This window comes from Paroedura picta, chromosome 11 (genome assembly GCF_049243985.1).
Source record: "Paroedura picta isolate Pp20150507F chromosome 11, Ppicta_v3.0, whole genome shotgun sequence".
Classification (NCBI taxonomy): domain Eukaryota; kingdom Metazoa; phylum Chordata; class Lepidosauria; order Squamata; family Gekkonidae; genus Paroedura; species Paroedura picta.
The window spans coordinates 44,416,047-44,429,290 of NC_135379.1; the positions used below are offsets into that span (position 1 = coordinate 44,416,047).

General features: G+C 40.9%; 1 protein-coding gene across 3 annotated transcripts in view; it reads right to left on the minus strand.

Moving 5' to 3' along the window:
- Positions 1–13,244, minus strand: part of SEPTIN7 (septin 7) — a 46,277-nt gene that overhangs the window by 20,526 nt on the left and 12,507 nt on the right. For all 3 annotated transcript variants that reach the window (XM_077303387.1, XM_077303386.1, XM_077303388.1), the window contains 5 exons: positions 10,736–10,842; positions 6,441–6,541; positions 4,916–5,050; positions 2,089–2,206; positions 404–496 (listed from right to left, as the gene is read on the minus strand). In XM_077303387.1, the coding sequence (XP_077159502.1) occupies positions 404–496; positions 2,089–2,206; positions 4,916–5,050; positions 6,441–6,541; positions 10,736–10,842 (554 nt within the window). The remainder of the gene's footprint in view (positions 1–403; positions 497–2,088; positions 2,207–4,915; positions 5,051–6,440; positions 6,542–10,735; positions 10,843–13,244) is intronic.

The following is a 13,244-nucleotide window of genomic DNA, read 5'->3' on the forward strand; positions in this document are numbered from 1 at the left end:
CTTAATTTTCCAAGTCATCAAATTTGCACGTGCTTAACAATATTATCTGTGTGCTTCAAGAATGTCAAGACACAGGAAAGATCGTTATCTGCTGCCCATGATACACATGACTGAGAGGTTTTCACCACGGATCAAGGAAAGGAGTACATTTGACTTCCCACTAGCCTGTGGTTGCTGTAATAAAATAGCCTCCTACGTGCACAACTGCTTCAGTGAACAAATGAAGCTTCTAAGAGTGCAAGGGGGAGTTTTCAGAGGCTTCAACAAAATGGAGAGCTCCATACGTTCATCCATTTGTGGTGCATTTCTTCGTGAAGATGAAACAATTTAAACACTCTACGTGCCTGAGGTGCCCACAGAACTCTGATTTTGTTTTTTTTTTAACTTCATGATGGTTGTGTACCTTTATCTTTTTAACCAGCTTATTTTCTTCTTCATCATCCGTTTCTGGGAATTCATATATTTTAATTTTGTGCTCTTGAATTTCTTTCATTATCTGTAATTAAAAATATTTGTTAACTCGAGACTGGAGCAATGATGAGACATGCTTATGGAACAGAGGGTATATTGCCTTCTTTCATCTCTGAGTTACACCCATGGGATTTGGAAACTGGGTACTATGAGGCTATGCCAAAACATGGGTAGAATGTCTCCCTTTGGTTTCAATCACTGCCCCAGAAGGTCTTTTGAAAACCTTGATTACACAAGTCATTTCTCAGACAGCCTCACACTCTTCAGTGAATTATCCTCATTCACATTAGCACAAAGTATTCCCATTAATTTGATGAACGTTTTACTCTGCTTCAGGATGATCTGCTGCTAGTTCAAACATCCCTCAGAAGCACTGATCCTGTATCAATACTTCAGCTTACTGTTACAGCCGTTCAGACCAAATTATACAAACAACATATCATAGCAGTAGGGTCATAAGGTATTTGTACAGGATGTTTGCAGTTACAGGCAGTTACACAGTTAAGACACAGCATAGATGTTTAAAAACCTTAAGCTGGATACAATTTCATGCAGTATTGCGTTCACGTTACCCAAATGCTAAAACCACACATGCACGTACAAAAACAGATTATGCAGCACTCATATGTGTTAGCCAAGCACTTTCCAAAGTTAACATCATCCCTGTCTGCAATACTGGGGGATGCTGGTGTTCAAAACATTTGATACCACCATGCTTAAGGCCTTCGACTTCTCTGGAATAGATACAGGTTTACATTAGGCCGTTTGCGCCCAAAGCAGCGAGCGTAGTAGTGTGTGTGAGGGGTGGGGAGGGTTGGCGTGGGTGCCAGCACGCCAGTCAGCACACGCAGCAGAACACTGTGCGTGCGTGCACCGAGTGGTGTGCTGGTGCACACGCTGCGGTGCTGCCTACTTCGGGTGTGAATGCTACGGCAGCCGAAGCACGCAACCCTAGTTTACATATGGAAATCACTGCAGTCAAGTGCATGGTACTATTTTTCCAACCATAATTGCCTTCCCAATATACCACTACCTTCAGGAAAAGAAAACATTACAGCAGGGACTAAGTATTACTATATGGCCACATTTATAAAGACACTCCCCTCCCCCACACACACACCCTGTCTGACAAGCCTGTAGCTACGAACATCCTGCACAAATTTGACAATATATCAGTCACTTTGTAAATCAAAGACCCATAATTTTTAACTTCATACGGAAAGAACTTTAACATTTTTATTTTTGAGATAAGATCAGTGAACACGGATCCTTTGTCGAAAGTTGTATTAATGCTGATTGTACTTTTAGCCCTCGGGAAAGAAGCCAGCTCAGAACAACCAAAAATATGTACTCTTGCTGAAGAACTATAAATTATCTCCCAAGTTTAAAAAGTCACTTCAGGATTAAAAGTTCACTAGCTACACATGAGCAAGCAGTAAGTATTCAACAATGTATTTATTTATTTACATTTATATGTCTCCCTCCCTGAAGGCTCAAGGCAGTTTACACAGAACTGAGAATTATACAAAGAACCATACATATAATAACTGTAACATTAATAATACTAACTGATAACGGGGCAACAGAACAACATTAAACAATAAGCTTTCGGGTCACCTGTTTTTTAAACTGTTGGCATTCTTCAGGTGTAAGTGTGTCTGCTTTGGCAATAAGTGGAATGATATTCACTTTTTCATGTAGGCGCTTCATAAACTCAATATCCAACGGCTTAAGTCTGTTTAAAAAGGGAAAGAAGTGCAGCTACTCAGCACACATGACTTCCAAACCAAGCAACTACAGATAAGATGCATTTTTGGAGTTTCAACTTATTCTTTTATTTAATTATTTATTTATTGGGTTTATATACTGCCGTTCCCAGCAAGCTGGTTCATACAAATCATACAAATATCCAATCCCATAAAAACCACAACAACAACAAACCTAAAAACAATTCCCACAGCTAAAACTATATAACTAAATAAGATGGTGGTAAAAAATGCTAAAAATCCTCTCCCTGCAGTGAAACCAGTAGAGTCTGTCCAGATGTCAGACCAGATGTCAGCACTGATGATGGTAGAACAGGGGGTGGATTGCCCAGCAACTTGGGCACCATCTAATACCATGCCCAAGAACCCAATCTTATACCCTGGGATCGCCAAACACCTGGAGGAAGAGCTCTGTCTTGCAGGCTCTGCAGAGTTCAGAGATCTCTCTCGGGGCCTGCAGCTCTTCAGGGAGCTCATTCCACCAGGTAGGGGCCAGGACAGAAAAAGCCCTGGCCCTGGTCAAGGCCAGGTATGCTTCCCGGGGCCCCAGGACCATCAGCAGATTCATACCCACAGAGTGAAGTGCCCTTCTGGCACAAGCCAAATATCTTTAAAATGTACACAAGCAATTGATCATGATGCTTAATTTTTTTTAAAGAGTTAACAAGGTTAAAAATTCAGCAATCACAACTGACTACGAGGCCAGAGAGCCACTAGGCTACCTAGCAAGTCAGTTTCAAGGCTGAGGGCATTAAAAGACAGATTGTGATATTTTGGGCAGAGTGAGCCCTGCTCAAGTCAAATGGGCTAGTGCAGGGGTAGACAACTTGTGGTCCTCCAGATGTTCGTGGACTACAATTCCCATGAGCCCCTGCCAGCAAAAGCTGGCAGGGGCTCATGGGAATTGTAGTCCACGAACATCTGGAGGACCACAGGTTGACTACTCCATGGCTAGCGGACACGCAGGAAAAAAAGCTCCTGGGATCTGAACCACAGTCTAATCTGAAGACATGCACTGCAAAACCCTACACAACCAAATTGTGAGCCCAATTCAGATTCAAGATACTGGTGCAATGCTTCAAAGAAGATTCTTATTTTATTGTAGACACATGAAAAACAATGCAAAGGGGAAACAAAACAGCCTATAAAATGGAGCAAACCAAACAGGTAAAGTAAAAGGCTGAACACTATAACACCATAACACAATTCAGAACTAAGAAATAGAAAGTCTTGTTAATAAATAGGTGACTAGTTGTATGCTGTGGGCGATCAGGCTATTTTCGGTTTTTACCAGAGAATTTAACACTGGAAAACCATTGAATGAGTTAAGCCTCCAAAGAAAGGAAGCTTTCTGTGACAGTACTGCTCAAGTCAGCTTTCAGCCCCGAAATTAGTCAGTTCATTTGTTCTGACTTTGCCTTACACACTCTTAACTTTCTGCATGCTTAGCTGTGGATTTGGGACTGGATGCAGAAATGACAAATGAAGCTAATTTTAAATCTGGCAGAGAAATGAAAGCCCCATGACCTAGGCACACATTCACAAATGGATGCAATACTCTGTCTCCATAGAGCATTTAAGATTTCCCCTCTAGTTTATTTAAGATTGAAGAACAGAAATTGTTATACCTGCTTACAAATGTCACAAGACTACCAAGACTATCAAAACCTTGGAATCTGCGATATCAGCAACAGTGAGATTCAAACCTGGAAATCTGGACTAGGGTTGTGTGTGGCGGTGTCCGAATTGGCCGTTCCAGGCCGATGCAGCCCACGCCGCATGTGTGTGCCGAGTTCCCCAACAGCGCCCGCGCCTCCCCCCACGGCACTGGCTGCGTCAGCCTGGAACGGCCAATCCCGATGCCACAACGTACAACCCTAACCTGGACCCAAAGTGTTTTGGCAAAAAAGAAAGTTTGGCAACCCTCAAAAGTACATTCAAATAAGGGTGCGTACATGTGTGAGGGGGAAAACTTGCCAGGAGGACATCTATTAGTTTAGGCTGTGAACCCCTAACAGAACTGGCATCTATATGTTGTCCACACAGCCAAATTCAACTATGGGTCTCCCCCACCTCTTCATACATACACACTTTACACAAATCCTGATACAATGCTAGATGGGACTACATTTTCTCCCCATATTTCAATCTCCAGTATTTTCAATGTCTAGAATCAACATGATTTAAGTCAGTAGGGAGCCCAAAGGGCAAGAAGAATAAATCATAAACCAATGACCTGTGCACTGGGAAATTCAATCGCTGACATTAATAATGAACTGAAGGGCCTTCTTGACTCTAATGAAAGGAGAATTAATCTTTCAGAATAACTGATCTGAGGTACTCTAGAGCAGGGGTAGTCAACCTGTGGTCCTCCAGATGTCCATGAACTACAATTCCCATGAGCCCCTGCCAGCGTTTGCTGGCAGGGGCTCATGGGAATTGTAGTTCATGGAGGACCACAGGTTGACTACCCCTGTTCTAGAGGTCATGAATACCTGTCAGGAAGACCAAGAAAATCTCATGCAAGGCAATGTTCTTAAGAGTTTAAAAAGAGAAAATTAAGAAGTCAGAACCCGGTTTGTAATAAACCGGAAATAAACTGGAGCTAGCTGGTTATGAATGTCTGCGTTAATGTCTGTGAGAGGAGGATGGGGGGGGAAGTTATATTTGCTACTGACCCATGTCCTGAAGGAGCAATGAAATATAAGCAACACTGCACTCTGTTGTCCGGCATCTGTCGTCTGTTCACACGCGATTCTGCATTGAGATAGTCTTCAAACTTACTGTCGATGTAATCAATAACGGGCTGCCAGCTAGAATAAGGGTAAATATGCTTTTGAAGACCAGTCAAATTGACATTTAGCATCTACTCCATCAAAGTTATTCTGCACAGGGTTAAATAGTCTGCATACAAACACTGTTGATGTATTGTTCACAAGCAAGATGGGTGGGGTTATTAGCAGAACTAATTTATTTTTTCACTTTTAAGTTGAGCATTTTCCTATTTCATGCACATTAAAAAAACCAAACAAAAATGTCTGTAGACTGCTAAATTAAAACTGTGCATTTGCATTCAATTGGTTTAGGCAAGCTGGGAATAAATGTAGGAAGTTGGTACATCATGCAAACTGGCAGTCAACAGTGGGCATAAGCAGCAGGTTGCCAAAGAGGCTGCTATGTATGCTGCTCCATCCATCCATCCGATTTATATACCGCTGCTCCCGGTTCACAATCACATAATCATACAAATATCCAATTCCATAAAACCACTAGAGGATTCCACCATACTTCTGCCATCTTCACCACAAGCATATAATGTGCTCCCTCTCATTCCTCTGACTGAAAACCATAACAGTGCCAGCTATAGTAATGAACAGTGTTGCATAAGACTGCTCTTCTCCTGCACCACATCAAAAAAGGCAGTGGCCCTTTAAATCCTGAAGGAAGAGGAGGAGCTGGGCTGTATTCCTCTACCTAGAAATACGGAAGCACCGTGGCTGAAATATTAAGTAATGACTATGTCATGTAGGAGCCATGATGGCAACGAGTGAAGCAGTGGTGCATGTGGAAGAAAGAGGGACAGGAAGTGGAGGGCCTTGTCCCTTATTAACCACAATCAGGGGTAGTCAAACTGCAGCCCTCCAGATGTCCATGGACTACAATTCCCATGAGCTCCTGCCAGCATTTTCTGGCAGGGGCTCATGGGAGTTGTAGTCCATTGATATCTGGAGGGCCACAGTTTGACTACCCCTGAACCACATCATGGGACGATTCAGAGATATGACCTTCCTGAAAAATTTAAGATGATTAACTGGCTGAAATTAAAACTTACCACCACAACAAACTGCTAATATACAAACAATGTTGAGGGAGGCTGCTTTCACTAAATGTTGCTTCAAAACAACTGAATACTGTAATATTATTTAACAAAAAAACATTTTAAGCACAGTAGCTAGAGAAACACTCTACAGAGGATGCCAGGAGATGACTGAAACAGATATTATTAGTGTTATCTCCTTGGCAGTCAAACAATATTAATTTCAAAGCCAGCCAAAGAGAAATAAAATTTTAATGGCTTTACGTGGCATGTTTGGTCAACGGAATAGTGTGACAAAAGCAAACAATGCCAAATTCGGCCTTTCTTCAAAAGAAATGTGAACATTCGCCTTTATTTTAGTGGTCACAACACTAGAAGTTACTTACCAATTGCTATTATCCACCGCATCACCGAATCCTGGAGTATCAACTATTGTTAGTAGCAGCTGGACACCCCCTTCTTTAATTAGAACCTTGGACTGTTCAACCTGAAACATTCAAAGAGATGAATTTTTTCTCAGGCTTGAATACGAGCAGCATTCCTTTACATAAAGAATGGAAGCAGTATGGCGCCATACCCTGAATGGAATAATCTTGGTGTTCTATTTTTCCAGGGGTACTGAATGTGTTTGCATCTAAAGGGGTGCATTCTCCCCATATGCCACCATGCAGAACTATCTTCCAATGTAAGCTGTTCTTCCACCAAGTAAAGAGCCTTTTCAGCCGGAGGGTGGCTGGATTTGCCCAATGTTCTTAAACCATCTGCCCATGTTAAACCATCTGCCCAACGTTATTTCTACTTATTTCTGCTAGTTATCAGACTTGAGCAGGAAAGCACGACCTCAGTGCTTGAAAGGGGGAAATCCTGCTCACCATCCAATCATAAGCTTCAAAGATTTCACAAAGTGGTCACTACTTCCAGTGTTTCCAGTTCATCTTCTATACAAGATAGAAACTTCTTTCCCCTAAGTGAAAGGAACCGTTTTATGTTTTGTGTGATTTTAATGGTATGGGAAGAAGACATTTTCTCTCCAAGGTGTTGGCAGCTGTAGCTATAAGGCGGGCAAACATTAATCTCAGCCTTGGGAAAGAAATTATTTCAAAATTGGCATGGTTAAAACTGCAAACTAAAATCTGTATGTGCACAGGAGCACAGAGAATCCCATAAAAACACGGCACTGGAAGCAAAATTTAGCTTTTATAGCAGCTCCAGTGTTTACTGATGTGTGCTTGAATGTGTGAGCAATACCTGCTGAAAGAAACCCGAGGGGTAGCTGCACAAGATTTCTAGGGGAGTGGCTTGCATAGCTCTTGGCTCAGACCTGCACAACCAGAACGATCCAGTTGTGCTTAACTTGCAAAGTTCATACTGGTTCATTCAGACTATCTCGCTGCAGAATATCATATTTGTGTTTCACAAAGCATGGAGTAAGTGCATGTCTTCCTTTTTAATGTTTTGAGTAGTAAAACTGAAGCAACCCAGGAGGCTTTGTGAACAAGCGGCTATCAGTTTCATGTCAAAGACAGGTTTATCATCTGATAGAAACTTAACAGTTTCTTTCACTGGCTGCCCCTTGTTGTGAACCAAAATGGAAGTCATCTTATTTTCAAATCTCTCCAACTAAAATTCGTACCATACAGCCCTTCTTCTAGTCTACTTCTCCATTCTCGCAGGAAACAAAACAAGAGAATTTCCCTAATTTATCCAGAAAGAGAAGCATCAAGCTTAAGGTGTTTGGAAAAAGTTTTAAATTAAGAGGACAAGACAGCAATTTGATATATGTTCAAGAATGGGTATGTATGCATGTAGCAGGGCGTGGTTAACTTTTTTTTTCTAGCAAGTACACTGGTTGACATAAGCACCTTTATCCCTTGGCTTACAGTGTAATACTACTACACAGCTAATCCATTCTAAATCAATGGGTTTACGCCAAAATAAATCTGCACAGGAGCTCCACCACCAGACATTTGCTTGAGGCCGACCAACCCAACAACATCCACTGGTCCCCCCCGACACCCCCTTCTACAACTGAATCTGACCTACCGAAGGGTTCTGTTAAAGTTACTGTTTCTGTTGAAATATCATTCTAGCTGACATGTTATATTGTGATTGTTATATTTGTTATGATGTCCTATGTAATTACCCTATGACATTTTATGTAAACTGCTCAGAGCCGTATGGAAGAGCGGTATAAAAATATAAACAAATAAAATAAAATAAAATAGCAGCTTCCAGTGCAATGCATGGTTATTATTTGAGTCTACCTAATTCTTCAGGTGCGAGCTTAAATGGACTCTGGGGAATGGTAGAGGACAGAAAGGCCTGGAGGATCATTGCCCATGAGGCAAAAATAGTATTGTAATATATATATTTTAATTTCAGCATAACTACAATTTGCCAGGTGCCCCCAGATGTCCCTCCAAAAGTGGGACAATCTGGTCACCTTAATCCAGACTTCAAAGTATGTGAAGGGCAAATAACTATAACTATGCACATATTTCCAAATGGATCTAAAGCTTGCTTTAAAAACTGAACCCTCTGTTACACTGAGCAATCTGAAGCATTCCTCTGTACAACCAGTACTTTTAAGAGTCAGAAATAATACTGTTCTCCTTGTTCTTCCAATTAGCTTAATGCAATGTCCAGTACAAAGTTCAAACTAGGGTTCATCAAGAACATTCCCGCTGCTCTGTTTAGGGTGTTTTTCTTTATTAACTTTAAGGAATTTGTGTATCCATACATGGTCAAATTCCCAGAAAGCAGCACCATCTGGAAAAGATCCAGAAAACAACTGTAAACCAGTGTCAATCTCTGTTAAGAATCCAAATGAATTCTATTTAGTTTTAGATGTACTCCTAAGGGATTCAAGGAAAATAACTTAGCTCCAATCATGGAATTTAAAACTTTCCTTAACAAATCTATTCCAAATGGTTATTTTCTCATGCACTGCAGTTACAGAGGTCACACAGTACTGTGCCAAATTCTGGAAAATTAGAGTTTACTTGCCTTTTCACTCATCTCCTAGTGTACAGCACATTCTCTGGTGGTCGTCGTTTAAAATAATCCAGCTATTTCAAAAAACAGGTTGACTCTGAGGATACTATTGAACTGCCTTCTCTGAAAGCAATTCCACTCAAAACTCAAGAATTCAAATCACCTTAAAGCCCATAAGAAAGCAAACTCAATGAAGTTATGAAGATGTTGCACTCTTGAAATAATACTTTAAAAATTCTTGCAAATTCAAGTACTTGGAAGTGTTTTGTCTTCCAAAACCTCCACCTAATTCCCAGGAAGGGCAGCCAAACGAAGGGTGGAAAAACAACATGCAGTATGCAACCCTTCTAAAATACATTTTTCTTCTTTACCAAACACAGCTGCTGCAATTACAAAGGCGAGACCCGCATAAGGGAAGATGGGATATTTAACCTCTGCCCACCTTCCTTCATTTTCCAGTCAACGGCTGCCGCTCCCAAGCTGCTTTTACCCCTGTTGGGGAAATCCTTACGAGTATCTATATTATTTGTGGTTTCCAAAATTCATCATGAAGCCTTGGCAAGAATTTTCTTTGAAAATATTTTATTCTGAACAAACTGAAATAACATTTGTTTTTAGAAAACTCAGCTAAAGTTGTAAAGCTCAGATTTTTCTTACTATCTTCTTGCCCATCACTGTACTGAATGATTTCAGCAAGGAAAAGGAAAACAGGCTAAAGAGAAAAGTGAAACAGAATCACCAGAGGTCTAAGGCAAACAGAGAAGGAAAAATGGTCTCTTTTCCAATTACTGCAACCTACTTCTTCAGGGGCACGCAAGGGTATCAAATACCAGTATTCTCTAGTAATTAACTACATTGTAAAATAATGAACAAAACTGCAACAGTAGCAACACTGTGATTGTGTTTCTAATGAGGCAACACACACTCACACGAGAAACTCAAGCTAAGTACCACTGGTGAATGTAAAAGATATTCCTTGGGTATCAGTAATCATTGCTGTATGGTCTTTCCAAATGTAACATTACCTATATAGATAAACTGTCTGGATTACAGCAACCATTTTGTTCATTTTCAATGGCTTTGAAACAATTAATACTATGAAATGGAAAAACTGCCTGCCAGGGATGGTCCTTTCTGGAACACTATTTTTATTTATTTGATTACATTTCTATACTGCCCTCCCTTGTGGCTCAGGATGGTTTACAATGAAGGTTTACAGCTTCCAATGCTATTTTGCAACTATTTGCATATAATGAGATCGAGCATGGCCAAAGCACCACTGCCAAGCATCACACAGAGAAGACTCCTCTCTCTCTCTCAAAAGGTGCCTGTTGCTTGACCACATACCCATAAGTGGTAGTAAGTATCACTGGAATTCCACATACCAGACTGAAATGCCTTGAAAAAGAAAAATAACGACAAGCTCATCTAACCAGAGTTATTTTAAAAACCACAGGTTCCCAGCTTCCCACCATGAGATGTAGCAGCCAAGTAATCAGCAACCACAGATTACGCAACAAAACATTCACTTTTCAGTTGCAACGGGCAGTTCCATGACAACACCAGCAACAGATACTCAAGACTGCGTACAAGAAAAAGATGGGATGCTAAGTTCTTGATGGCACTTCCAAGTTTGCAGATCAGCAAAGGTTAAAACACAGTCCAAATAGCATTTTTTCATGCATACCTGTACAGTCTTTTTAATTCTATGTGAAGGTCCTGGATACTCTGGAGAATACAAGTCTGTCAGGAATAACGAGTTGATTAGTGTCGATTTCCCCAATCCAGACTCACCTATGAAAGCAGGAGAAAGTGAAAGTAGATTACTAGAGTTGAAAGGTTCCGCAAAGGTTTACTGACTGACAACGTATACTGCACCAATATTTTAAACAGAGTGAGACTACTTCATACTCTCCAGGCTCAGAACCACCCCAATGGATGGATATTCCAGTTTTTCTTCCATAAAAACCCAAGTGTCCTGAAAAGAGTACACGAGCTGTACTTGGGTCTGGTTCACACTGCACATCATGCGCATTTTACAACTAATGGTGTGAAATAACTTCCCTAAATTCACGCTGAAGGTCTTATACATGGAAGGAGTACTCAAACCTAAGGCTTGTTTTGAAAATCTTTGCTACATAAAATCTTACGCTGAAGTTACAATATTAAATCTTAGGAATCTTGCAGGGGGATGCCCCATTCTCTTACCAGCTTGTTTGGCCACCCACTTTACCAGCTAGTTGTTGCTTGTGGTGCCACCACCTCTGCCTGGCTTATGTGGCAGCAGCTCATGCTCCCTGGTCCACTGCTCTGCCACCACCTAACTCACACTGAGTGGATGGCCCCTGGTTGCTTGCCATGCTGGTGGCAGAGGTTTCATTGCTCCTTGTACAGGTGTCAATTCCCAATTGGCATGCCACCTAGTAGCAATGGGCCACAAGCTAGTGATGGAATGGTCTGACAGCTAACTGCAGCATGCCTCTGTAAACCGCCGAGATGGTATGTCCAAGACGGCCAGTATATAAGTCCATAAATAAACAAACAAACAAATAAATAAATAACTGAAGGCCCTACTTAAAAGTATCAGAATACACAGACGTGAATCTCGGCAAAACAAATTGTTCAATAAATGTTAACACTATCAAGCAATGGCTTGAAAGCGAAAAAGGGAAAAAGTAATATTATGGAAAATCTCAACCTAACAAAATGAATCGGTAAGGGTTTTCTAACTGGTTTGTATGAAACAACTTATTTCAAAAAGGAGAGGTCTGGTTTTGGGTGCAGAAAGGCAGCATAGCTCAAATTCTTTACTACTTGTTTGAAACAAAACAGTAAATTGCCCAACATATCTCAGTGTAAATTGTTAGCAGATTACTCGGCTCATGGCTCAACTAATCTAAACAGTGTGAAGTGACTCATTTATAAATGGTTTCTCAGTTATGTTTGCCATAAAATTTATATTCCAATACAAATATTTGAAATTAATGCTACTGTCATGCACAACAAAAACCCATACAAACCACCATAGCACTGAGATCATTTTATTGAACGGTGTATTAATCTGTTATTTCTGTAAGCCACTTCACTGTGAAAATGAGCTGCAAATTCAACTGCTCCCTACCAGGGCTTTGATTCATCAGAGCATATCCACAGAGCAGCAGATTTGTAACAGGAAAAGCATGATATTCTTGCCCTCTCCTCCCCGAAGCAGCCTCAAATGCTACTCAGAATGATACCAAGACAGAGAATGAGAGAAGACAAGCGTGGGCAACTGAGGGTGCTTACAACCCCAGCCTGATCTGAAGATTTTGGTCATGTTCATACTGCCACTGATCCGAATATACTTCTCAAGAGAATATCCAACAAGCAAAAAATTCTAAATGGGAGCTATTGTAGGGCTCAATTACATTTCTTGTACATGTCGTCTAATCGTTATACCGCAGAGACGCTGAAATTTCAGTCTGAGAGTAACAAGCTGATTCATTTACATCTAGCCAGAGAGGGCAGCCAGCTGGGTCTGGATTTTGAATCGCTCAAAGCAGCAGCAGTCCTGGTGGCCAGGAAAGAGGTAGTCATAGAGCTGCTCCTGAGGATGCCACCCTGTCAGAGGAAGGGGGGAAGTACTATCTTGCTGATTCCTCTGAGGCTGTCAGCAACATGGTTGTTCCATCACTCAGCATTCTTCTGGACAACCTATCCAGAGTAGAAACTGGAAAGGGGGGGGAGGAACATACCACCCTCCAGTGGTTCTGCTTCTATCTGCTAATTCCAAAGGTAGTAACAGGAGCTAGAATTCTGAAGCCTCAAATTCCACTACGAGGGCTCCAAAGAGAATTTTTAAAATCCATTAGGCTACTTAATATATTTATTTACTGTATTTATAGTCCACCTTTCTTATCTTGTCTCATATACCATGTAAACTGGTAACACTCCCTTTAAAGAGACATCTAATAAGCACAGAATGAGCAATGTATTAGGAACCAAACAACCAAAAACCTGAATGAGAATGTTTTAAGCATGACACAGAATGTTGATACAACAAAGAAAAATGGTTTTACATCAGTAGAAAATAACGACATGTCAACTGGGTTCCAGGTTGTTAAAGGGATTGTAGTCCCTTTAAATGCATTAACTCTGGCTACCTGGCAGTTTCCCAAAATCCTGGGGGGTTTTTTTGGTTTTTGATTTTTCAAGAC